The sequence below is a fragment of the Bombina bombina genome, chromosome 2 (genome assembly GCF_027579735.1).
Source record: "Bombina bombina isolate aBomBom1 chromosome 2, aBomBom1.pri, whole genome shotgun sequence".
NCBI lineage: Eukaryota > Metazoa > Chordata > Amphibia > Anura > Bombinatoridae > Bombina > Bombina bombina.
Window position 1 is genome coordinate 732,597,231 of NC_069500.1, and position 23,956 is coordinate 732,621,186.

General features: G+C 42.7%; 1 protein-coding gene across 3 annotated transcripts in view; it reads right to left on the reverse strand.

The window, feature by feature from the left end:
- The window catches only part of GAK (cyclin G associated kinase), a 799,358-nt gene that overhangs the window by 465,900 nt on the left and 309,502 nt on the right, over nt 1-23,956 (reverse strand). For all 3 annotated transcript variants that reach the window (XM_053702755.1, XM_053702754.1, XM_053702753.1), the window contains exon 11: nt 18,828-18,951. In XM_053702755.1, coding sequence (XP_053558730.1) covers nt 18,828-18,951 — 124 coding nt within the window. The remainder of the gene's footprint in view (nt 1-18,827; nt 18,952-23,956) is intronic.

The following is a 23,956-nucleotide window of genomic DNA, read 5'->3' on the forward strand; positions in this document are numbered from 1 at the left end:
TTATCTGCATGGAACACCAGATAAGGAGGAGAACACTGCAGAGCAGATAATTCTGAAACTCTTCTAGCAGAAGAAATTGCAACTAAAAACAAAACTTTCCAAGATAATAACTTAATATCAACGGAATGTAAGGGTTCAAACGGAACCCCCTGAAGAACTGAAAGAACTAAATTGAGACTCCAAGGAGGAGTCAAAGGTTTGTAAACAGGCTTAATTCTAACCAGAGCCTGAACAAAGGCTTGAACATCTGGCACAGCTGCCAGCTTTTTGTGAAGTAACACAGACAAGGCAGAAATCTGTCCCTTCAGGGAACTTGCAGATAATCCTTTTTCCAATCCTTCTTGAAGGAAGGATAGAATCTTAGGAATCTTAACCTTGTCCCAAGGGAATCCTTTAGATTCACACCAACAGATATATTTTTTCCAAATTTTGTGGTAAATCTTTCTAGTTACAGGCTTTCTAGCCTGAACAAGAGTATCGATAACAGAATCTGAGAACCCTCGCTTCGATAAGATCAAGTGTTCAATCTCCAAGCAGTCAGCTGGAGTGAAACCAGGTTCGGATGTTCGAACGGACCCTGAACAAGAAGGTCTCGTCTCAAAGGTAGCTTCCAAGGTGGAGCCGATGACATATTCACCAGATCTGCATACCAAGTCCTGCGTGGCCACGCAGGAGCTATCAAGATCACCGACGCCCTCTCCTGATTGATCCTGGCTACCAGCCTGGGGATGAGAGGAAACGGCGGGAACACATAAGCTAGTTTGAAGGTCCAAGGTGCTACTAGTGCATCCACTAGAGCCGCCTTGGGATCCCTGGATCTGGACCCGTAGCAAGGAACTTTGAAGTTCTGACGAGAGGCCATCAGATCCATGTCTGGAATGCCCCACAGCTGAGTGACTTGGGCAAAGATTTCCGGATGGAGTTCCCACTCCCCTGGATGCAATGTCTGACGACTCAGAAAATCCGCTTCCCAATTTTCCACTCCTGGGATGTGGATAGCGGACAGGTGGCAGGAGTGAGACTCCGCCCATAGAATGATTTTGGTCACTTCTTCCATCGCTAGGGAACTCCTTGTTCCCCCCTGATGGTTGATGTACGCAACAGTTGTCATGTTGTCTGATTGAAACCGTATGAACTTGGCCCTCGCTAGCTGAGGCCAAGCCTTGAGAGCATTGAATATCGCTCTCAGTTCCAGAATATTTATCGGTAGAAGAGATTCTTCCCGAGACCAAAGACCCTGAGCTTTCAGGGATCCCCAGACCGCGCCCCAGCCCATCAGACTGGCGTCGGTCGTGACAATGACCCACTCTGGTCTGCGGAATGTCATCCCTTGTGACAGGTTGTCCAGGGACAGCCACCAACGGAGTGAGTCTCTGGTCCTCTGATTTACTTGTATCTTCGGAGACAAGTCTGTATAATCCCCATTCCACTGACTGAGCATGCACAGTTGTAATGGTCTTAGATGAATGCGCGCAAAAGGAACTATGTCCATTGCCGCTACCATCAACCCGATCACTTCCATGCACTGAGCTATGGAAGGAAGAGGAACGGAATGAAGTATCCGACAAGAGTCTAGAAGCTTTGTTTTTCTGGCCTCTGTCAGAAATATCCTCATTTCTAAGGAGTCTATTATTGTTCCCAAGAAGGGAACCCTTGTTGACGGAGATAGAGAACTCTTTTCCACGTTCACTTTCCATCCGTGAGATCTGAGAAAGGCCAGGACTATGTCCGTGTGAGCCTTTGCTTGAGGAAGGGACGACGCTTGAATCAGAATGTCGTCCAAATAAGGTACTACAGCAATGCCCCTTGGTCTTAGCACAGCTAGAAGGGACCCTAGTACCTTTGTGAAAATCCTTGGAGCAGTGGCTAATCCGAAAGGAAGCGCCACGAACTGGTAATGCTTGTCCAGGAATGCGAACCTTAGGAACCGATGATGTTCCTTGTGGATAGGAATATGTAGATACGCATCCTTTAAATCCACCGTGGTCATGAATTGACCTTCCTGGATGGAAGGAAGAATAGTTCGAATGGTTTCCATCTTGAACGATGGAACCTTGAGAAACTTGTTTAAGATCTTGAGATCTAAGATTGGTCTGAACGTTCCCTCTTTTTTGGGAACTATGAACAGATTGGAGTAGAACCCCATCCCTTGTTCTCTTAATGGAACAGGATGAATCACTCCCATTTTTAACAGGTCTTCTACACAATGTAAGAATGCCTGTCTTTTTATGTGGTCTGAAGACAACTGAGACCTGTGGAACCTCCCCCTTGGGGGAAGCCCCTTGAATTCCAGAAGATAACCTTGGGAGACTATTTCTAGCGCCCAAGGATCCAGAACATCTCTTGCCCAAGCCTGAGCGAAGAGAGAGAGTCTGCCCCCCACCAGATCCGGTCCCGGATCGGGGGCCAACATTTCATGCTGTCTTGGTAGCAGTGGCAGGTTTCTTGGCCTGCTTTCCCTTGTTCCAGCCTTGCATTGGTCTCCAAGCTGGCTTGGCTTGAGAAGTATTACCCTCTTGCTTAGAGGACGTAGCACTTTGGGCTGGTCCGTTTCTACGAAAGGGACGAAAATTAGGTTTATTTTTTGCCTTGAAAGGCCGATCCTGAGGAAGGGCGTGGCCCTTACCCCCAGTGATATCCGAGATAATCTCTTTCAAGTCAGGGCCAAACAGCGTTTTCCCCTTGAAAGGAATGTTAAGTAGCTTGTTCTTGGAAGACGCATCAGCCGACCAAGATTTCAACCAAAGCGCTCTGCGCGCCACAATAGCAAACCCAGAATTCTTAGCCGCTAACCTAGCCAATTGCAAAGTGGCGTCTAGGGTGAAAGAATTAGCCAATTTGAGAGCATTGATTCTGTCCTTAATCTCCTCATAAGGAGGAGAATCACTGTCGACCGCCTTTATCAGCTCATCGAACCAGAAACATGCGGCTGTAGCGACAGGGACAATGCATGAAATTGGTTGTAGAAGGTAACCCTGCTGAACAAACATCTTTTTAAGCAAACCTTCTAATTTTTTATCCATAGGATCTTTGAAAGCACAACTATCCTCTATGGGTATAGTGGTGCGTTTGTTTAAAGTGGAAACCGCTCCCTCGACCTTGGGGACTGTCTGCCATAAGTCCTTTCTGGGGTCGACCATAGGAAACAATTTTTTAAATATGGGGGGAGGGACGAAAGGAATACCGGGCCTTTCCCATTCTTTATTAACAATGTCCGCCACCCGCTAGGGTATAGGAAAAGCTTCTGGGAGCCCCGGCACCTCTAGGAACTTGTCCATTTTACATAGTTTCTCTGGGATGACCAACTTGTCACAATCATCCAGAGTGGATAATACCTCCTTAAGCAGAATGCGGAGATGTTCCAACTTAAATTTAAATGCAATCACATCAGGTTCAGCTTGTTGAGAAATGTTCCCTGAATCAGTAATTTCTCCCTCAGACAAAACCTCCCTGGCCCCATCAGACTGAGTTAGGGGCCCTTCAGAAATATTAATATCAGCGTCGTCATGCTCTTCAGTATCTAAAACAGAGCAGTCGCGCTTACGCTGATAAGTGTTCATTTTGGCTAAAATGTTTTTGACAGAATTATCCATTACAGCCGTTAATTGTTGCATAGTAAGGAGTATTGGCGCGCTAGATGTACTAGGGGCCTCCTGAGTGGGCAAGACTCGTGTAGACGAAGGAGGGAATGATGCAGTACCATGCTTACTCCCCTCACTTGAGGAATCATCTTGGGCATCATTGTCATTGTCACATAAATCACATTTATTTAAATGAATAGGAATTCTGGCTTCCCCACATTCAGAACACAGTCTATCTGGTAGTTCAGACATGTTAAACAGGCATAAACTTGATAACAAGTACAAAAAACGTTTTAAAATAAAACCGTTACTGTCACTTTAAATTTTAAACTGAACACACTTTATTACTGCAAATGCGAAAAAACATGAAGGAATTGTTCAAAATTTACCAAATTTTCACCACAGTGTCTTAAAGTCTTAAAAGTATTGCACACCAAATTTGGAAGCTTTAACCCTTAAAATAACGGAACCGGAGCCGCTTTGAACTTTAACCCCTTTACAGTCCCTGGTATCTGCTTTGCTGAGACCCAACCAAGCCCCAAGGGGAATACGATACCAAATGACGCCTTCAGAAAGTCTTTTCTAAGTATCAGAGCTCCTCTCACATGCGACTGCATGCCATGCCTCTCAAAAACAAGTGCGCAACACCGGCGCGAAAATGAGGCTCTGCCTATGCTTTGGGAAAGCCCCTAAAGAATAAGGTGTCTAAAACAGTGCCTGCCGATATTATTATATCAAAATACCCAGATAAAATGATTCCTCAAGGCTAAATATGTGTTGATAATCAATCGATTTAGCCCAAAAAAAGTCTACAGTCTTAATAAGCCCTTTTTGAAGCCCTTATTTACAATCGTAATAAACATGGCTTACCGGATCCCATAGGGAAAATGACAGCTTCCAGCATTACATCGTCTTGTTAGAATGTGTCATACCTCAAGCAGCAAGAGACTGCTCACTGTTCCCCCAACTGAAGTTAATTGCTCTCAACAGTCCTGTGTGGAACAGCCATGGATTTTAGTGACGGTTGCTAAAATCATTTTCCTCATACAAACAGAAATCTTCATCTCTTTTCTGTTTCTGAGTAAATAGTACATACCAGCACTATTTCAAAATAACAAACTCTTGATTGAATAATAAAAACTACAGTTAAACACTAAAAAACTCTAAGCTATCTCCGTGGAGATGTTGCCTGTACAACGGCAAAGAGAATGACTGGGGTAGGCGGAGCCTAGGAGGGATCATGTGACCAGCTTTGCTGGGCTCTTTGCCATTTCCTGTTGGGGAAGAGAATATCCCACAAGTAAGGATGACGCCGTGGACCGGACACACCTATGTTGGAGAAATCCTCATTTCTAAGGAGTCTATTATTGTCCCCAAGAAGGGAACCCTTGTTGACGGAGATAGAGAACTCTTTTCCACGTTCACTTTCCATCCGTGAGATCTGAGAAAGGCCAGGACAATGTCCGTGTGAGCCTTTGCTTGAGGAAGGGACGACGCTTGAATCAGAATGTCGTCCAAGTAAGGTACTACAGCAATGCCCCTTGGTCTTAGCACAGCTAGAAGGGACCCTAGTACCTTTGTGAAAATCCTTGGAGCAGTGGCTAATCCGAAAGGAAGCGCCACGAACTGGTAATGCTTGTCCAGGAATGCGAACCTTAGGAACCGATGATGTTCCTTGTGGATAGGAATATGTAGATACGCATCCTTTAAATCCACCGTGGTCATGAATTGACCTTCCTGGATGGAAGGAAGAATTGTTCGAATGGTTTCCATTTTGAACGATGGAACCTTGAGAAACTTGTTTAAGATCTTGAGATCTAAGATTGGTCTGAACGTTCCCTCTTTTTTGGGAACTATGAACAGATTGGAGTAGAACCCCATCCCTTGTTCTCCTAATGGAACAGGATGAATCACTCCCATTTTTAACAGGTCTTCTACACAACGTAAGAATGCCTGTCTTTTTATGTGGTCTGAAGACAACTGAGACCTGTGGAACCTCCCCCTTGGGGGAAGCCCCTTGAATTCCAGAAGATAACCTTGGGAGACTATTTCTAGCGCCCAAGGATCCAGAACATCTCTTGCCCAAGCCCGAGCGAAGAGAGAGAGTCTGCCCCCCACCAGATCCGGTCCCGGATCGGGGGCCAACATTTCATGCTGTCTTGGTAGCAGTGGCAGGTTTCTTGGCCTGCTTTCCCTTGTTCCAGCCTTGCATTGGTCTCCAAGCTGGCTTGGCTTGAGAAGTATTACCCTCTTGCTTAGAGGACGTAGCACTTTGGGCTGGTCCGTTTCTACGAAAGGGACGAAAATTAGGTTTATTTTTGGCCTTGAAAGGCCGATCCTGAGGAAGGGCATGGCCCTTACCCCCAGTGATATCAGAGATAATCTCTTTCAAGTCAGGGCCAAACAGCGTTTTCCCCTTGAAAGGAATGTTAAGTAGCTTGTTCTTGGAAGACGCATCAGCTGACCAAGATTTCAACCAAAGCGCTCTGCGCGCCACAATAGCAAACCCAGAATTCTTAGCCGCTAACCTAGCCAATTGCAAAGTGGCGTCTAGGGTGAAAGAATTAGCCAATTTGAGAGCATTGATTCTGTCCATAATCTCCTCATAAGGAGGAGAATCACTATCGACCACCTTTACCAGCTCATCGAACCAGAAACACGCGGCTGTAGCGACAGGGACAATGCATGAAATTGGTTGTAGAAGGTAACCCTGCTGAACAAACATCTTTTTAAGTAAACCTTCTAATTTTTTATCCATAGGATCTTTGAAAGCACAACTATCTTCTATGGGTATAGTGGTGCGTTTGTTTAAAGTGGAAACCGCTCCCTCGACCTTGGGGACTGTCTGCCATAAGTCCTTTCTGGGGTCGACCATAGGAAACAATTTTTTAAATATGGGGGGAGGGACGAAAGGAATACCGGGCCTTTCCCATTCTTTATTTACAATGTCCGCCCCCCGCTTGGGTATAGGAAAAGCTTCTGGGAGCCCCGGGACCTCTAGGAACTTGTCCATTTTACATAGTTTCTCTGGGATGACCAACTTGTCACAATCATCCAGAGTGGATAATACCTCCTTAAGCAGAATGCGGAGATGTTCCAACTTAAATTTAAACGTAATCACATCAGGTTCAGCTTGTTGAGAAATGTTCCCTGAATCAGTAATTTCTCCCTCAGACAAAACCTCCCTGGCCCCATCAGACTGGTTTAGGGGCCCTTCAGAACCATTATTATCAGCGTCGTCATGCTCTTCAGTATCTAAAACAGAGCAGTCGCGCTTACGCTGATAAGTGTGCATTTTGGCTAAAATGTTTTTGACAGAATTATCCATTACAGCCGTTAATTGTTGCATAGTAAGGAGTATTGGCGCGCTAGATGTACTAGGGGCCTCCTGAGTGGGCAAGACTCGTGTAGACGAAGGAGGGAATGATGCAGTACCATGCTTACTCCCCTCACTTGAGGAATCATCTTGGGCATCATTGTCATTGTCACATAAATCACATTTATTTAAATGAGAAGGAACTCTGGCTTCCCCACATTCAGAACACAGTCTATCTGGTAGTTCAGACATGTTAAACAGGCATAAACTTGATAACAAAGTACAAAAAACGTTTTAAAATAAAACCGTTACTGTCACTTTAAATTTTAAACTGAACACACTTTATTACTGCAATTGCGAAAAAATATGAAGGAATTGTTCAAAATTCACCAAAATTTCACCACAGTGTCTTAAAGCCTTAAAAGTATTGCACCCCAAATTTGGAAGCTTTAACCCTTAAAATAACGGAACCGGAGCCGTTTTTACCTTTAACCCCTTTACAGTCCCTGGTGTCTGCTTTGCTGAGACCCAACCAAGCCCAAAGGGGAATACGATACCAAATGACGCCTTCAGAAAGTCTTTTCTATGTATCAGAGCTCCTCACACATGCGACTGCATGTCATGCCTCTCAAAAACAAGTGCGCAACACCGGCGCGAAAATGAGGCTCTGCCTATGATTTGGGAAAGCCCCTAAAGAGAAAGGTGTCTAAAAAAGTGCCTGCCGATATAAACTTATCAAAATACCCAGATTAAATGATTCCTCAAGGCTAAATATGTGTTAATAATGAATCGATTTAGCCCAGAAAAAGTCTACAGTCTTAATAAGCCCTTGTGAAGCCCTTATTTACAATCTTAATAAACATGGCTTACCGGATCCCATAGGGAAAATGACAGCTTCCAGCATTACATCGTCTTGTTAGAATGTGTCATACCTCAAGCAGCAAGAGACTGCTCACTGTTCCCCCAACTGAAGTTAATTCCTCTCAACAGTCCTGTGTGGAACAGCCATGGATTTTAGTAACGGTTGCTAAAATCATTTTCCTCATACAAACAGAAATCTTCATCTCTTTTCTGTTTCTGAGTAAATAGTACATACCAGCACTATTTTAAAATAACAAACTCTTGATTGAATAATAAAAACTACAGTTAAACACTAAAAAACTCTAAGCCATCTCCGTGGAGATGTTGCCTGTACAACGGCAAAGAGAATGACTGGGGTAGGCGGAGCCTAGGAGGGATCATGTGACCAGCTTTGCTGGGCTCTTTGCCATTTCCTGTTGGGGAAGAGAATATCCCCACAAGTAAGGATGACGCCGTGGACCGGACACACCTATGTTGGAGAAATAGGCCCCTCCCACCATGCACTCGATGTCAGAGGGCCTTAAGAAAATACTCCTAGGAGTATCTGACTAGCCATGTGGAAACTAGGCCCCAAAAAACGATTTATCACCCTCAGAGAAAAAAAAAACGTTCTTTCTATATAACATGTAAACGTTTTGTCACTAAGAAATATGAGTTTTAATATGAATATTACCCTTATTTATAAGCATGATCCCAGTTGTTACAATAAATATACCGAATATCACAAAGAAAAAAATGTGAAATAAATGTGATAACAAAAATCATAAAAGGAAAACCAAATAAAGTTCTGAATCAAGGATATGTCTGTGTCCTCTGGATGAGTTTTTCAGCTTGTTAGCATTCCTCAGTGAGATCCCATAAAAAAGGAAACAGAAAATTGCAACATAGTGTGAATCTGTAATGGCACTTTGAGGAAGTAGTTGTTTTGTAACAAATGACTACTCACATTTGTTGGAGCTTTCCACTAAGCTCAAGGATATGCGCACTCCCACTTTATACTGATGGGAAAACAGTACACTAGGCAAAACTTGGATACAAATTTATTTTAAAATATATAAAAGCGTCACATAAGCCTTGATAACACCACAATGTAAGGGTACAAAAGCAGATATGCTGTAACAAATGCTTCAAATCGCCAAACTTGCAAAGAGGTAAATGGATCAGCAGGAGTGTGACCGCTGAAACCAAAACCTTTTTAGTAGCAAGACAATAGCGCTAAGCCCCCAGGTGTCCTGGCTAGTGTAGAGACGCAATAAAACTCAATATAGAACAGTTCAGTTCCGACGTACGTTTCGCTGGTATGCTTTGTAGTTTTTGCTCTGTTTGTTTTTAGACCTAGAAGATCCGGGATTCAAGGAAGGCTTGGAGGATTCAGACTTCTGGTTGGAAGGAGACTTTTGATCTCTAGGGGAGCGAAAGGAATGAAACTATTTGTTTGTACTTCCCCTTAGATTTCTTGTCCTGAAGTAGAAAACCCCCTTTTTCCTCTAGTGACAGTTTTAATAATAGAATCGAATTCCAATCCAAAAATCATCTTTCCTTCAAAAGTGACTGATAATAAACCTATTCTTAGAATGCATGTTAGCTGACCAAGACTTAAGCCTGTAAAGCTCTCCTTAAAAAAACAGCAATGGACATAATTTTTACATCAATTGTGATGATGTCAAAGACAGCATCACAAATGAAATCATTAGCCATATTAAGGACTTTAATGCAGTTGGCAATATCCTCAGAAGATGAATCAGAAACCATCTGAGAAAGAGAATTACACCAGAAGAGCGCCACAGCAGCCACACAGGTGAATGCAACTGCAAGTCTAAGCTAAAAAGCCAATTGGGAGAAAAAATTCCTAAGCAAGGAATCCATTGGATCTCTAAACGAAGAACTATTCTCCATAGGAATAGTTATGCGTCTAGCTAAGGTAGAAATAGCTCCATCAATCTTAGGAACTACTTCCCAGGCTGTTAAATTTGTTTCTGAAAGTGGAAACATTTTTTTTTAACCTGCTTGACGGTGCAAAAAGAATACATGGTTTCTCCCATTCTTTGGCTATATAATCTATAACCAAGTCTGGTGCTTCAAAAGCCTTAGGCACTTTAGACAGAGCTGTAATACTTGATTCAACTTATTTACAGGTTTGGAATCTTCTGGATTCGGTTTTGATAGCTCCAAGCTATTCAAAACTTCCTGAATTAGGAAGCAGATATGGTCCACTTCAAATATAAATGTAGAATCAGCCTCAGGCCTGTGATCAAGAAACTCAGGACACTTCACCCTCAGCCGAGTCAGAGCTGTGTAAGGTTCACGGGGTAACTGAGCCAGGGGGCTAGGACCCTGCGCATTGAAGGTAGTGTGAGGTTATTATTTTCACTTACGCTTACTTGGTTTGGGGATAGGTGTTAAAATCTTTCATAGTCTGAAGAATGGATTTAAACTCTGGAGAAAAGTCAGTGTCCATGTCTGTTTTTGTGGACTAGGGGGATTCCACTAAGTGTCTTCCAGGTGTCATACAGACAGGATTATGGCTTACAAATTGGAGATGTGAGACACAATTAGTACATAACTGGTTAATTTGGTCCAATGGAACAGTTTTGCATAATAAACAGGAGAAATGCACTGCAGAAAGTTTTTGGGCTGCAGTAAGTTCCCTAGGCGTCCCTTCTAAATGGTCAGTCAAAAGGGAGTACAGACACAACTGCAAAATAAGCAAAATTGCAAGAAATTGGAAATAAAGATATTCCAACACTTTATATTATCAGTGTATTTGCACAAAATACAACAAACAGACTGTAAAACACATGAGAACCCCAGGAGACAGAGCAAAAAGCAAAATAATTTTCCTCAGAACCAACCCCCTCAGCAGCTTCTATGAGGGTATTCACCCACCTCATGGGGCATATAAATAGTTAAAACTGGACCCAGATAGCCTGTAAGGTCTGGAGAAAAACAATGGGAGATTCAGTGAGGGAGAGAGAAAGTGCACCAAAGGGTGATTCTGGAACGATGTGCAGGCTAAGGCCTGTGAGAAAAAAAAACACTAAAACATCATAAACATTTTATTGAATAAAAACCCCCGTTTGATCCCCCTTGTGTCCCTAACCACATCCATTATAAGCTGAAACACTAACTGCATAAGGCAATTAGTGGTTTTCTTAAGAAGAAAGTGTAGCTTTTTTGTCTTCTGAAAAAATATAATTAACTTAAGAATAAAACATACTGAGGGCTGCTAACGGGTAAAAAGACAATAAAAAAAAACATAATTTATGCTTACCTGATAAATTTATTTCTCTTGTAGTGTATCCAGTCCACGGATCATCCATTACTTGTGGGATATTCTCCTTCCCAACAGGAAGTTGCAAGAGGATCACCCACAGCAGAGCTGCTATATAGCTCCTCCCCTCACTGCCATATCCAGTCATTCGACCGAAACAAGCCGAGAAAGGAGAAACCATAGGGTGCAGTGGTGACTGTAGTTTAATTAAAATTTAGACCTGCCTTAAAAGAACAGGGCGGGCCGTGGACTGGATACACTACAAGAGAAATAAATTTATCAGGTAAGCATAAATTATGTTTTCTCTTATTAAGTGTATCCAGTCCACGGATCATCCATTACTTGTGGGATACCAATACCAAAGCTAAAGAACACGGATGATGGGAGGGACAAGGCAGGAACTTAAACGGAAGGAACCACTGCCTGTAGAACCTTTCTCCCAAAAACAGCCTCCGAAGAAGCAAAAGTATCAAATATGTAAAATTTTAAAAAGGTGTGAAGCGAAGACCAAGTCGCAGCCTTGCAAATCTGTTCAACAGAGGCCTCATTTTTAAAGGCCCAGGTGGAAGCCACAGCTCTAGTAGAATGAGCTGTAATCCTTTCAGGGGGCTGCTGTCCAGCAGTCTCATAGGCTAAGCGTATTATGCTCCGAAGCCAAAAGGAGAGAGAGGTTGCCAAAGCTTTTTGACCTCTCCTCTGTCCAGAGTAAACGACAAACAGGGCAGATGTTTGATGAAAATCTTTAGTAGCCTGTAAGTAAAACTTCAAGGCACGGACTACGTCCAGATTATGCAAAAGACGTTCCTTCTTTGAAGAAGGATTAGGACACAATGATGGAACAACAATCTCTTGATTGATATTCCTGTTAGAAACCACCTTAGGTAAAAACCCAGGTTTGGTACGCAGAACTACCTTGTCTGAATGAAAAATCAGATAAGGAGAATCACATTATAAGGCAGATAACTCAGAGACTCTTCGAGCCGAGGAAATAGCCATCAAAAACAGAACTTTCCAAGATAAAAGTTTAATATCAATGGAATGAAGGGGTTCAAACGGAACTCCCTGAAGAACTTTAAGAACCAAGTTTAAGCTCCACGGGGGAGTAACAGTTTTAAACACAGGCTTAATCCTAACCAAAGCCTGACAAAATGCCTGGACGTCTGGAACCTCTGCCAGACGCTTGTGCAAAAGAATAGACAGAGCAGAAATCTGTCCCTTTAAAGAACTAGCTGATAAGCCTTTGTCCAAACCCTCTTGGAGAAAGGACAATATCCTAGGAATCCTAACCTTACTCCATGAGTAACTCTTGGATTCACACCAATAAAGATATTAACGCCATATCTTATGGTAGATTTTCCTGGTGACAGGCTTTCGTGCCTGTATTAAGGTATCAATGACTGACTCGGAGAAGCCACGCCTTGATAGCATCAAGCGTTCAATCTCCATGCAGTCAGTCTCAGAGAAATTAGATTTGGATGATTGAAAGGACCTTGTATTAGAAGGTCCTGCCTCAGAGGCAGAGTCCATGGTGGAAGAGATGACATGTCCATTAGGTCTGCATACCAGGTCCTGCGTGGCCACGCAGGCGCTATCAGAATCACTGATGCTCTCTCCTGTTTGATTTTGGCAAGCAGTCGAGGGAGCAAATGGTGGAAACACATAAGCCAGGTTGAAGAACCAAGGAGCTGCTAGAGCATCTATCAGCATCGCTCCCGGGTCCCTGGACCTGGATCCGTAACAAGGAAGCTTGGCGTTCTGGCGAGACGCCATGAGATCCAGTTCTGGTTTGCCCCAACGATGGACCAGTTGAGCAAACACCTCCGGATGGAGTTCCCACTCCCCCGGATGAAAAGTCTGACGACTTAGAAAATCCGCCTCCCAGTTCTCTACGCCTGGGATGTGGATCGCTGACAGGTGGCAAGAGTGAGACTCTGCCCAGCGAACTCTCTTTGAGACTTCTAACATCGCTAGGGAACTCCTGGTTACCCCTTGATGGTTGATGTAAGCCACAGTCGTGATGTTGTCCGACTGAAATCTGATGAACCTCAGGGTTGCTAACTGAGGCCAAGCTAGAAGAGCATTGAATATTGCTCTTAACTCCAGAATATTTATAGGGAGGAGTTTCTCCTCCTGAGTCCACGATCCCTGAGCCTTCAGGGAGTTCCAGACTGCACCCCAACCTAGAAGGCTGGCATCTGTTGTTACAATCGTCCAATCTGGCCTGCGGAAGGTCATACCCTTGGACAGATGGACCCGAGATAGCCACCAGAGAAGAGAATCTCTGGTCTCTTGATCCAGATTTAGTAGAGGGGACAAATCTGAGTAATCCCCATTCCACTGACTAAGCATGCATAATTGCAGCGGTCTGAGATGCAGGCGCGCAAATGGCACTATGTCCATTGCCGCTACCATTAAGCCGATTACTTCCATGCACTGAGCGCCACTGACGGGCGTGGAATGGAATGAAGGACACGGTAAGCATTAGAAGTTTTGATAACCTGGACTCCGTCAGGTAAATTTTCATCTCTACAGAATCTATAAGAGTCCCTAGGAAGGAGACTCTTGTGAGTGGGGATAGAGAACTCTTTTCCACGTTCACTTTCCACCCATGAGACCTCAGAAATGCCAGAACTATCTCTGTATGAGACTTGGCAATTTGAAAGCTTGACGCTTGTATCAGGATGTCGTCTAGATAAGGAGCCACCGCTATGCCTCGCGGTCTTAGAACCGCCAGAAGTGAGCCCAGAACCTTTGTAAAAATTCTCGGGGCTGTGGCAAACCCGAAGGGAAGAGCTACAAATTGGTAATGCCTGTCTAGAAAGGCCAACCTTAGGAACCAATGATGATCTTTGTGAATCGGTATGTGAAGGTAGGCATCCTTTAAGTCCACTGTGGTCATGTACTGACCCTCTTGGATCATGGGTAGGATGGTCCGAATAGTTTCCATTTTGAATGATGGAACTCTGAGGAATTTGTTTAAGATCTTTAGATCCAAGATTGGTCTGAAGGTTCCCTCTTTCTTGGGAACCACAAACAGATTTGAATAAAACCCCTGTCCTTGTTCCGTCCGCGGAACTGGATGGATCACTCCCATTACTAGGAGGTATTGCACACAGCTTAGGAATGCCTCTTTCTTTATCTGGTTTGCTGATAACCTTGAAAGATGAAATCTCCCTTGTGGAGGAGAAGCTTTTAAGTCCAGAAGATATCCCCGAGATATGATCTCCAACGCCCAGGGATCCTGAACATCTCTTGCCCACGCCTGGGCAAAGAGAGAAAGTCTGCCCCCCACTAGATCCGTTTCCGGATAGGGGGCAGTTCCTTCATGCTGTCTTGGGGGCAGCAGCAGGCTTTCTGGCCTGCTTGCCCTTGTTCCAGGACTGGTTAGGTTTCCAGGCCTGTCTGGAATGAGCAACAGTTACCTCTTGTAACTTCAAGCGGAGGAAGTTGATGCTGCTCCTGCCTTGAAATTTCGAAAGGCACGAAAATTAGACTGTTTGGCCTTTGATTTGGCCCTGTCCTGAGGAAGGGTATGACCCTTGCCTCCAGTAATGTCAGCAATAATTTCCTTCAAGCCAGGCCCGAATAAGCTCTGCCCCTTGAAAGGAATGTTGAGTAATTTAGACTTTGAAGTCACGTCAGCTGACCAGGATTTAAGCCATAGCGCCCTACGCGCCTGGATGGCGAATCCGGAATTATTATCCGTTAGTTTAGTCAAATGAACAATGGCATCAGAAACAAATGAGTTAGCTAGCTTAAGCGTTCTAAGCTTGTCAATAATTTCATTCAATGGAGCTGTATGGATGGCCTCTTCTAGGGCCTCAAACCAGAATGCCGCCGCAGCAGTGACAGGCGCAATGCATGCAAGGGGCTGTAAAATAAAACCTTGTTGAATAAACATTTTCTTAAGGTAACCCTTCAATTTTTTATCCATTGGATCTGAAAAAGCACAACTGTCCTCAACCGGGATAGTGGTACGCTTTGCTAAAGTAGAAACTGCTCCCTCCACCTTAGGGACCGTCTGCCATAAGTCACGTGTAGTGGCGTCTATTGGAAACATTTTTCTAAATATAGGAGGTGAGGAAAAGGGCACACCGGGTCTATCCCACTCCTTGCTAATAATTTCTGTAAGCCTTTTAGGTATAGGAAAAACATCAGTACACACCGGCACCGCATAGTATCTATCCAGCCTACACAATTTCTCTGGAATTGCAACTGTGTTACAGTCATTCAGAGCAGCTAATACCTCCCCAAGCAATACACGGAGGTTCTCAAGCTAAAATTTAAAATTAGAAATCTCTGAATCAGGTTTCCCCGAGTCAGAGATGTCACCCAAAGACTGAAGCTCTCCGTCCTCATGTCCTGCATACTGTGACGCAATATCAGACATGGCTCTTACAGCATTTGCGCGCTCTGTATCTCTCCTAACCCCAGAGCTATCGCGCTTGCCTCTTAATTCAGGCAATCTAGATAATACCTCTGACAGGGTATTATTCATGATTGCAGCCATGTCCTGCAAGGTAATCGCTATGGGCGTCCCTGATGTAATTGGCGCCATATTAGCGTGCGTCCCCTGAGCGGGAGGCGAAGGGTCTGACACGTGGGGAGAGTTAGTCGGCATAACTTCCCCCTCGACAGAACCCTCTGGTGATAATTCTTTTATAGATAAAGACTGATCTTTACTGTTTAAGGTGAAATCAATACATTTAGTACACATTCTCCTATGGGGCTCCACCATGGCTTTCAAACATAATGAACAAGTAGGTTCCTCTGTGTCAGACATATTTAAACAGACTAGCAATGAGACTAGCAAGCTTGGAAAACACTTTAAAACAAGTTTACAAGCAATATAAAAAAATGTTACTGCGCCTTTAAGAAACACAAATTTTGTCCAAATTTGAAATAACAGTGAAAAAAGGCAGTTACACTAACGAAATTTTTACAGTGTATGTAATAAGTTAGCAGAGCATTGCACCCACTTGCAAATGGATGATTAACCCCTTAATACCAAAAACGGAATAACAAATGACAAAAACTTTTTTTAAACAGTCACAACTGCCACAGCTCTACTGTGGCTTTTTACCTCCCTCAATACGACTTTTGAAGCCTTTTGAGCCCTTCAGAGAAGTCCTGGATCATGCAGGAAGAAGCTGGATGTCTGTGTCTGTAATTTTTGCTGTGCAAAAAAGCGCTAATAGGCCCCTCCCACTCATATTACAACAGTGGAAAGCCTCAGGAAACTGTTTCTAGGCAAAATTCAAGCCAGCCATGTGGAAAAAAAATAGGCCCCAATAAGTTTTATCACCAAACATATATAAAAAAACGATTAAACATGCCAGCAAACGTTTTAAAATACACTTTTATAAGAGTATGTATCTCTATTAATAAGCCTGATACCAGTCGCTATCACTGCATTTAAGGCTTTACTTACATTACTTCGGTATCAGCAGCATTTTCTAGCAAATTCCATCCCTAGAAAAATATTAACTGCACATACCTTATTGCAGGAATACCTGCACGCCATTCCCCCTCTGAAGTTACCTCACTCCTCAGAATATGTGAGAACAGCAAAGGATCTTAGTTACTTCTGCTAAGATCATAGAAAACGCAGGCAGATTCTTCTTCTAAATACTGCCTGAGATAAACAGTACACTCCGGTACCATTTAAAAATAACAAACTTTTGATTGAAGAAATAAACTAAGTATAAAACACCACAGTCCTCTTACGACCTCCATCTTTGTTGAGAGTTAAAAGAGAATGACTGGATATGGCAGTGAGGGGAGGAGCTATATAGCAGCTCTGCTGTGGGTGATCCTCTTGCAACTTCCTGTTGGGAAGGAGAATATCCCACAAGTAATGGATGATCCGTGGACTGGATACACTTAACAAGAGAAACAGGGGTTTTAACTTTCAATTCCATAAAGCACTATGTGTAAAGGCTTAGAACCCCCAACTATGTAGTAGCTATAAAAGTACTAGGGATAGTTCTTGTGCTGAGTTTAGTGTCTAAGTCACTTACCTGAATTGTAGCACCCCTGCACTTTCTCCCTCACATAATGCTGATTCAGTGGAGTGCCCATCCAGTGCAAGTAAATATACTTCAGAGGACACTTGCAGATATACCAGCAACCGCTCAGGTGGAGGCTACGAGACGGGGTCCCTGCTACACCTGAGAGTATTTATGGCTGAGAGATTTACCCATGAGAGTAGGAACATGCAATAATTGAGGCATTCCTTTACTTCTGCTTCACTCAGAATCGTGAAGTTTTTCATAAGTGACGATGGAAGAGGGGTACTGGGTCTCAAGTCAGGTCTGAGCTCCAAATAAATGATTAGCTAGAAATTAAAATCTTGCTCCCATGCCTCTCTCTTAACCTCTCTCCTTGGAGGCCAGGAACAAACTGCTTGGGGAAAGGAGGTGGGAGAGATTGAAGCTCTTGTGAGGGTTCTTGACCCCCTCCTAGTGGCAGGAAACATATCCCACATGTTATGGACATCTATGGACTCTTATCCTACGAAATAAATATACATTAATGGGCCACTATAGTGGAAAAATTACATTAGATCATGTCATTGTAACACTAGCAACCCTGCACTGCTGGTCCTAACCAGATACAGCCACTGACCCAATTAGGAACGGTAGTTGCACAACCCAGCTGTGTGACTACCGTTGCCGATTGCATGATCAGCAGTATCTGCTTGAGACCACCTGGGCACTGCAGATTCAAAGGTGGTTAAGCACATAGAACTGCAGGACTGATAGTGTTAAATTAAATGATGTAATGAATAAGACAATTACATTTTTCCACCATAATGACTGCTGGAAGTGACATTGAAATGAAAAAAAATTGTGTAAACACGATTTGCTGTATGAATAAAGATTAATGGGTTTTCAAGTCGAAGTAAAAAAAACTAAAATATTGTTAAAGCTACTAGAAAACAAAAAAACAGCCAGATTTTCTAACGATGTTTGTAGGATTTTCAATTTTGAGAGGGTTACAAATCATTCAAACTGCCTCACTAAAACTTTACAGCACTAAAAAAGACTGCATAGTTACATTAATAGGCCATGAAAACCAAACATTTTATTTCATGATTCAGATAGCAAAACGTATTTTAAAACATCTTTCCAATTTACTTCTATGACTCAAATAGGTGCATTTGCTTGGTATACCTTTGTTGAAGCAGCAACAATGCACTGTTGGGAGCTAGAAGAACGCATTAGGCGAGGGCAATATATGTGCAGCCACCAATCAGCAGCTCCTGAGCCTACCTAGGTATCCTTTTCAACGAGGGACACAGAGCAAACAAAACAGATTAGATAACAGAAGTAAATTGGAAAGTTGTATAACATGGCATGCTCTAATCAGTGTTTTTCAAAGAGTGTGCCGTGGCACACTAGTGTGCCGTGAGAGATCCTCAGGTGTGCCATGGCAGACTGACAACAGTGTGACATTTTTTAAACTTTGCTTGTTTTTTACTCCCAGTGCAGGGGTAGTTTGTAGGAGGCATGGCATAACAGCACAATACATACAGTATGTGTGTGTTTGTGTGTATGTGTATATGTGTATATATATATATATATGCTGTATTAGGCTACAATGTGTGATTTTTTTAAAATTTTGGGATGGTGGTGTGCCACAGGATTTTTTTAATGTAAAAAAGTGTGCCACGGCAAAAAAAAGTTTAAAAATCAAGTCTATCTGAATCATGAAACAATTTGGGTTTCATTTCCCTTTAAAATAAACTGTTAAATAGCTTCTTTATTTTTTTCTTTCGATATAGAATGTCACTTACTTGGTCATTGACTGAATTACTTTAGAGGAAGTGTCCTTAATGTTAGTTAGAAACCGCTCTGTTCCTCCTTTCAAGATGTCAAAAAAGCCACCGACTGTTTGATCATCTTCGGAAATATTTACACCTTAAGTTAAAATAAATGAAAAATAAAATTGCAGCAATTTTCCAGAACAGAAATGACTTAAATTTGTTTTGAGGGGTTTTATAATTAAAAAACACCACAACTAGCTCACCTGGATATATGTGTGTGGTCTCTATCTATATGTACACTATATGGCCAATAGTTTGTGGACACCCCAACTAAATATTGAGTTCACGTGATTCACCATACCCTTGAGATGCATAAAATCCAGCACAAAGCCAAGAAAAATCCATAGACAAACTGTCAGTACAATGGTCATTACTGAAGAGCTTACTATCTTTAAATGTGGTACAGTCAATACCTCTGGCATGCAGCACCCGTTAACCTATGAGCTGATCAAGGCTGGATGGCTATTTTAATGGATTTAATAAAGCACTGAAGTTTTAAACTTGATGGATCCTCTGATGCTTGTTTATACTGTCAATAGAATGCCATAATTGCCACAAGTCAATTAGTGAAACTTCTGCACAAAAAAATCTCCCCCAGGTTTATTATTGTGACGTGGAAGCATCTGGGAGCAACAGAAGCCCAGCCACTAAGAGGTAAACTACACAAATGGAGTGAAGCGTGTACAGCACAAAAATTACTTCATGAAATGGGTATCCATAACCGAGAATGGTACACAAACGTTGGCCGGAGTGATGTAAAGCCTCCTGTCGAGCAGTGCAAATTTTTTCTCTAGAGTGGCGAATTACTCTTCACTATCTGTTAGTCTGAATAATGTGGGTGTGACAAAAATTAGAAGAACACTACCTACCGAAATGCATAATGCCCCTACTGCAAAGTTTGACAGAGGAAAGATAATGGTTTTGGGCTGTTTTTCAAGGTTGGGGATAGACCCCTTAGTTCCAGTGAAGGATGATGTTTGAGGAAAGAGTTTTCCTGTTCCAGCATGGATATAGATAGATAGATAGATAGATAGATAGATAGATAGATAGATAGATAGATAGATAGATAGATAGATAGGGTCATGCAACCATATTTTATTTTTATTTTTTTATTTCCCTTTACCTAAAAGATTTCAGTTTGTTTTTCAATTGAGTTGTACAGTTTATAGGTCACATTAAAGGTGGAAAAAGTTCTGAAATGATTTATATTTGTATAATTTTTTTACATCACAGAAACATGACATTTTAACAGGGGTGTGTAGACTTTTTATATCGCGCGTGTGTGTGTGTATATATATATATATATATATATATACACACACATACATACACACACACACACACACACACACATACATACATACATACATATACAGCCATAATAATTCTCATTGACACTTAAATTTAAACAATGCAGCTTTTTACAACCTCAGCTACATAACAATTTATACTTGCCTGATAAATGAATTTCTTTCATGGTGGCAAGAGTTCACGATCACTAGGAAGCAAAGCGTCCCAAACCCGAAGAACCCTATAAAACCCCTCCCACCTCACACATACCTTGGTTTACCATATAGCCAAGCAGTGAGGTTTAAGAAGGAGTAAGAGCCAAAAAAAGGAGCAGTGAAAAAAAAAATGTGCTTAAAATAAATTAACCCCAAGAAAATGGGGGGGGGGGGGGGCTCGTGGACTCTCGCCACCATGAAATAAATTTATCAGGCAAATATAAATAGTTTTCTTTCATATAGATACATAAATATACAGCCATAATAATTCTCACTTACACACTTAAATTCAAACAATGCAGCTTTTTACAATCTCAGCTAGATAACAATTTATACTTGCCTGATAAATTAATTTCTTTCATGGTGGTGAGGGTCCACTATCCATTATATATGGGAACGAATACCCAAGCTGTGGAAGTCCATGAGTAAATATAAATGGAGGGATTAAAATAAAAAATTTATAATTACCAGATACATTATTTTCTTTCCTTGCATGGAGAGTCCACAAATCCATTAAATTACTAGTGTGAATTCAACTCCTGGCCACCAGGTGGAGGCAAAGAACGCCCCAGCAAAGCTTCAAGTATCCTCCCACTAGCCATGGAAAGAGAAGAAGACACAAAGGGTCTAGTGGTGCCTGAGGTTTAGAAAATGAAAAAAGCTGTCTTAAAATAAGGGCGGTTCGTGGACTCTACATGTCAGGAAAGAAATTAATTTATCAGGTAAGTATAAACTCTATGTTTTCTTACCAATGGCATGGAGAATCCACAAATTCATTCAATTACTAGTGGAACCAATATCAAAGCTAGAGTCCACAGAATGGAAGGAAGGGATACACAAAACAGGTGAACCTAAACAGAAGGCACCATTGCTTGAAGAACTTTCCTCCCAAAAGAAACCTCAGCTGAGGAAAAAACATAAAATTTGGAAAAAGTATGCAATGATGACCAAGTGGCCGCCTTGCAAATCTATTCCATAGAAGCATCATTTTCGAAGGCCCAAGAGGAAGCGACAGCCCTAGTGGAGCCGTAATTTACTCTGGAGGCTACTGTCCAGCTGTCTCTTAAGCCAATCGAATAACACTTCTCTACAAAAAGAAGAAGACAGTAGAAGAAGTGGCCTTCTGACACCTCCGTTTACCAGAAAAGACAACAAAAAGAGCAGAAGATTGACGAAAATCTTCCGTAAACCTGTAAATAGAGTTACAAAGCACACAACACCCAGATTGTGCAACAACCGCTCCTTCTTAGAGGAAGGTTTAGGACAAAAAGGAACAAAATTTCTTAATATTGCGTTACAAAACCACCTTAGGTAGGCATCCTAATTTAGTACAGAGAACTGCCTTATCCGCATGTAGAATAAGATAAGGGGAATCACACTGTAGAGCCGAAAGTTCCGAAACTCTATGGGCAGAGGAAATTGCCAGTAGAAACAAAAACTATCCAGAGCAACATCAACAGAATGCATAGGCTCAAATGGAGCCTGCTGCAGAACCTTAAGAACTCGATTATGACTCTAAGGAGGTGGAATTGACCTAAACACAGGCCTGATTCTAACCAAAGCCTGGACAAAAGATTGAAAATCTGGCAAAATTGCCAGACGCTTCAACGAGAGCCGAAATTTGACCCCTAGAGTACTGACTGATAAACCCTTCTCCAGGCCCCTCCTGAAGAAAGGACAGAATACAAGGAATTGTCACCTGACTCCAAGAAAAAAAAACTAAATCCGCACCAATGAAGGTATTTACGCCATACCTTATAATAAATCTTGCGAGTAACAGGCTTACAAGCCTGAATCATAGTCTCAATAACCTACACAGAAAAACCTTGTCTGGATAAGACTAAGCGTTCAATTTCCAAGCAGTCAGCTTCAGAGAGACTAAGTTCGGATGGAGGAAGGAACCCTGAAGTAGAAGATCCCTCCTCAGAGGCAATTTCCACTAGGTCCACAAACCAAGTTCTGCGAGGCCAAGCTGGAGCTATTCGAATCACTGAAGCCTGCTCCTGTTTAATACGAGCTATCACCCAAGGAAGGAGGGCAACCGGAGGAAATAGATAAATTAGACTGAAATCCCATGGCACTACCAGGGCGACTACCAGAGCTGCTTGAGGGTCTCTTGATCTTGCTCCGTATTCTGGAAGCTTGGATTTTAGACGAGATGCTATCAGATCCAACTCTGGAAGTCCCCATTTGAGGGTTAAACTGAGAAAACTCCGTATGGAGAGCCCATTCCCTGGACGAAACATAGGCCCTGCTTAGATAATCCGCTTCCCAGTTGTCCACCCCTGGGATATAAATGGTAGAGAGAACAATTGTGAGACTCTGCCCACTGAAAAATGCGAGTCACCTCCTTCCCAGCTAACAAGCTCTGAGTTCCTCCTTGGTGGTTGATAAACGCCACTCAAGTGATGTTCGATTGAAATCTGATAAACCGTACTAAATTTAGTTGAGGCCAAGCTTTCAATTCTAGGATATTTTGTCAGGGTTTTTTCCCCTGTTGTGTTTGCCATGTGCAGCTGGCAGCCATTTTACTCACCTCTCTTCCCGTCTATGGTGCATTGTGGGGGACGCGGCTCATTTCCTGCACTTCCTTTTATGGTCAGACTGGTGTGCATCATCCATGTTATTATTTAAATGGCCTCTGTTCAGTATGCTTTGCCTTTGTGTTGTCTCAGAATTGTTTGTGAGAGTTTCTGTGTATTACCTGGCTGCCTGACGTCCTTCCTGGTTCCTGATCCCTGGCTTGTTTCTGACTCTGCTGTTTTCCTTGTTCCTGATCCCGGCTCGTCTGACTATTCGCTTTGGCTCCTGACTCGGCTCGTCTGACTACCAGCTCTGGTTTTGACTCCTGGCTTGTTATTAGACTTGTGGACTTTTTATTATTTTTTGCTATTAATAAAGGTGTGACTATTCTTGCACTTCTCGTCTCAGTCTGATTCCTGGCACCCTGACATTACGCAAAGGCCATGAATCCTGATGGTGCTAATAATCCACCTTTACCTGCCATCATTTCCAGGATGGATGAACAGGATCACCGCTTGGATCAATTTGCACTAGCCCTGCAAACCTTGCTGACTCGCATTGCACATTTGGACCAAAGTGTCCCGCAAGTTATGGCTGCTCCTGTTTCCGCTGCTGCACCTATGCCTACCAGGAGCATGTCCGGATCTGCACCTCTACCTCAGTGATATGGAGACGATCCTATTCGGTGCAGAAGGTTTTTGAACCAGGTGGGCATTTACTCTGAGATGTTACCTCAGGCGTTTCCCTCTGACAGAGCTAAGGTGGGATTTCTCATCTTGTTACTCTGAGACAGCTCTTGCCTGGGCTAATCCCTTGTGGGAGACTAATAAACCTGTGATTTCAAATTACCCTGAATTGGTGGCCTCCTTTTGAAGGGTATTTGATGTTCCGGCTCGCTCCTCCTCTGCTGCTAAACGACTCATGTCCATACAGCAAGGTACAAGATCTGTTGCTCAGTATGCTATTGAGTTCCGCAGAGGTAGGTTGGAACAATGAAGCCCTTGTTGCCGCCTTCTTTCATGGGCTCTCTGATGTGATTAAAGACGAAGTTGCTGCCAGAGATTTACCAGA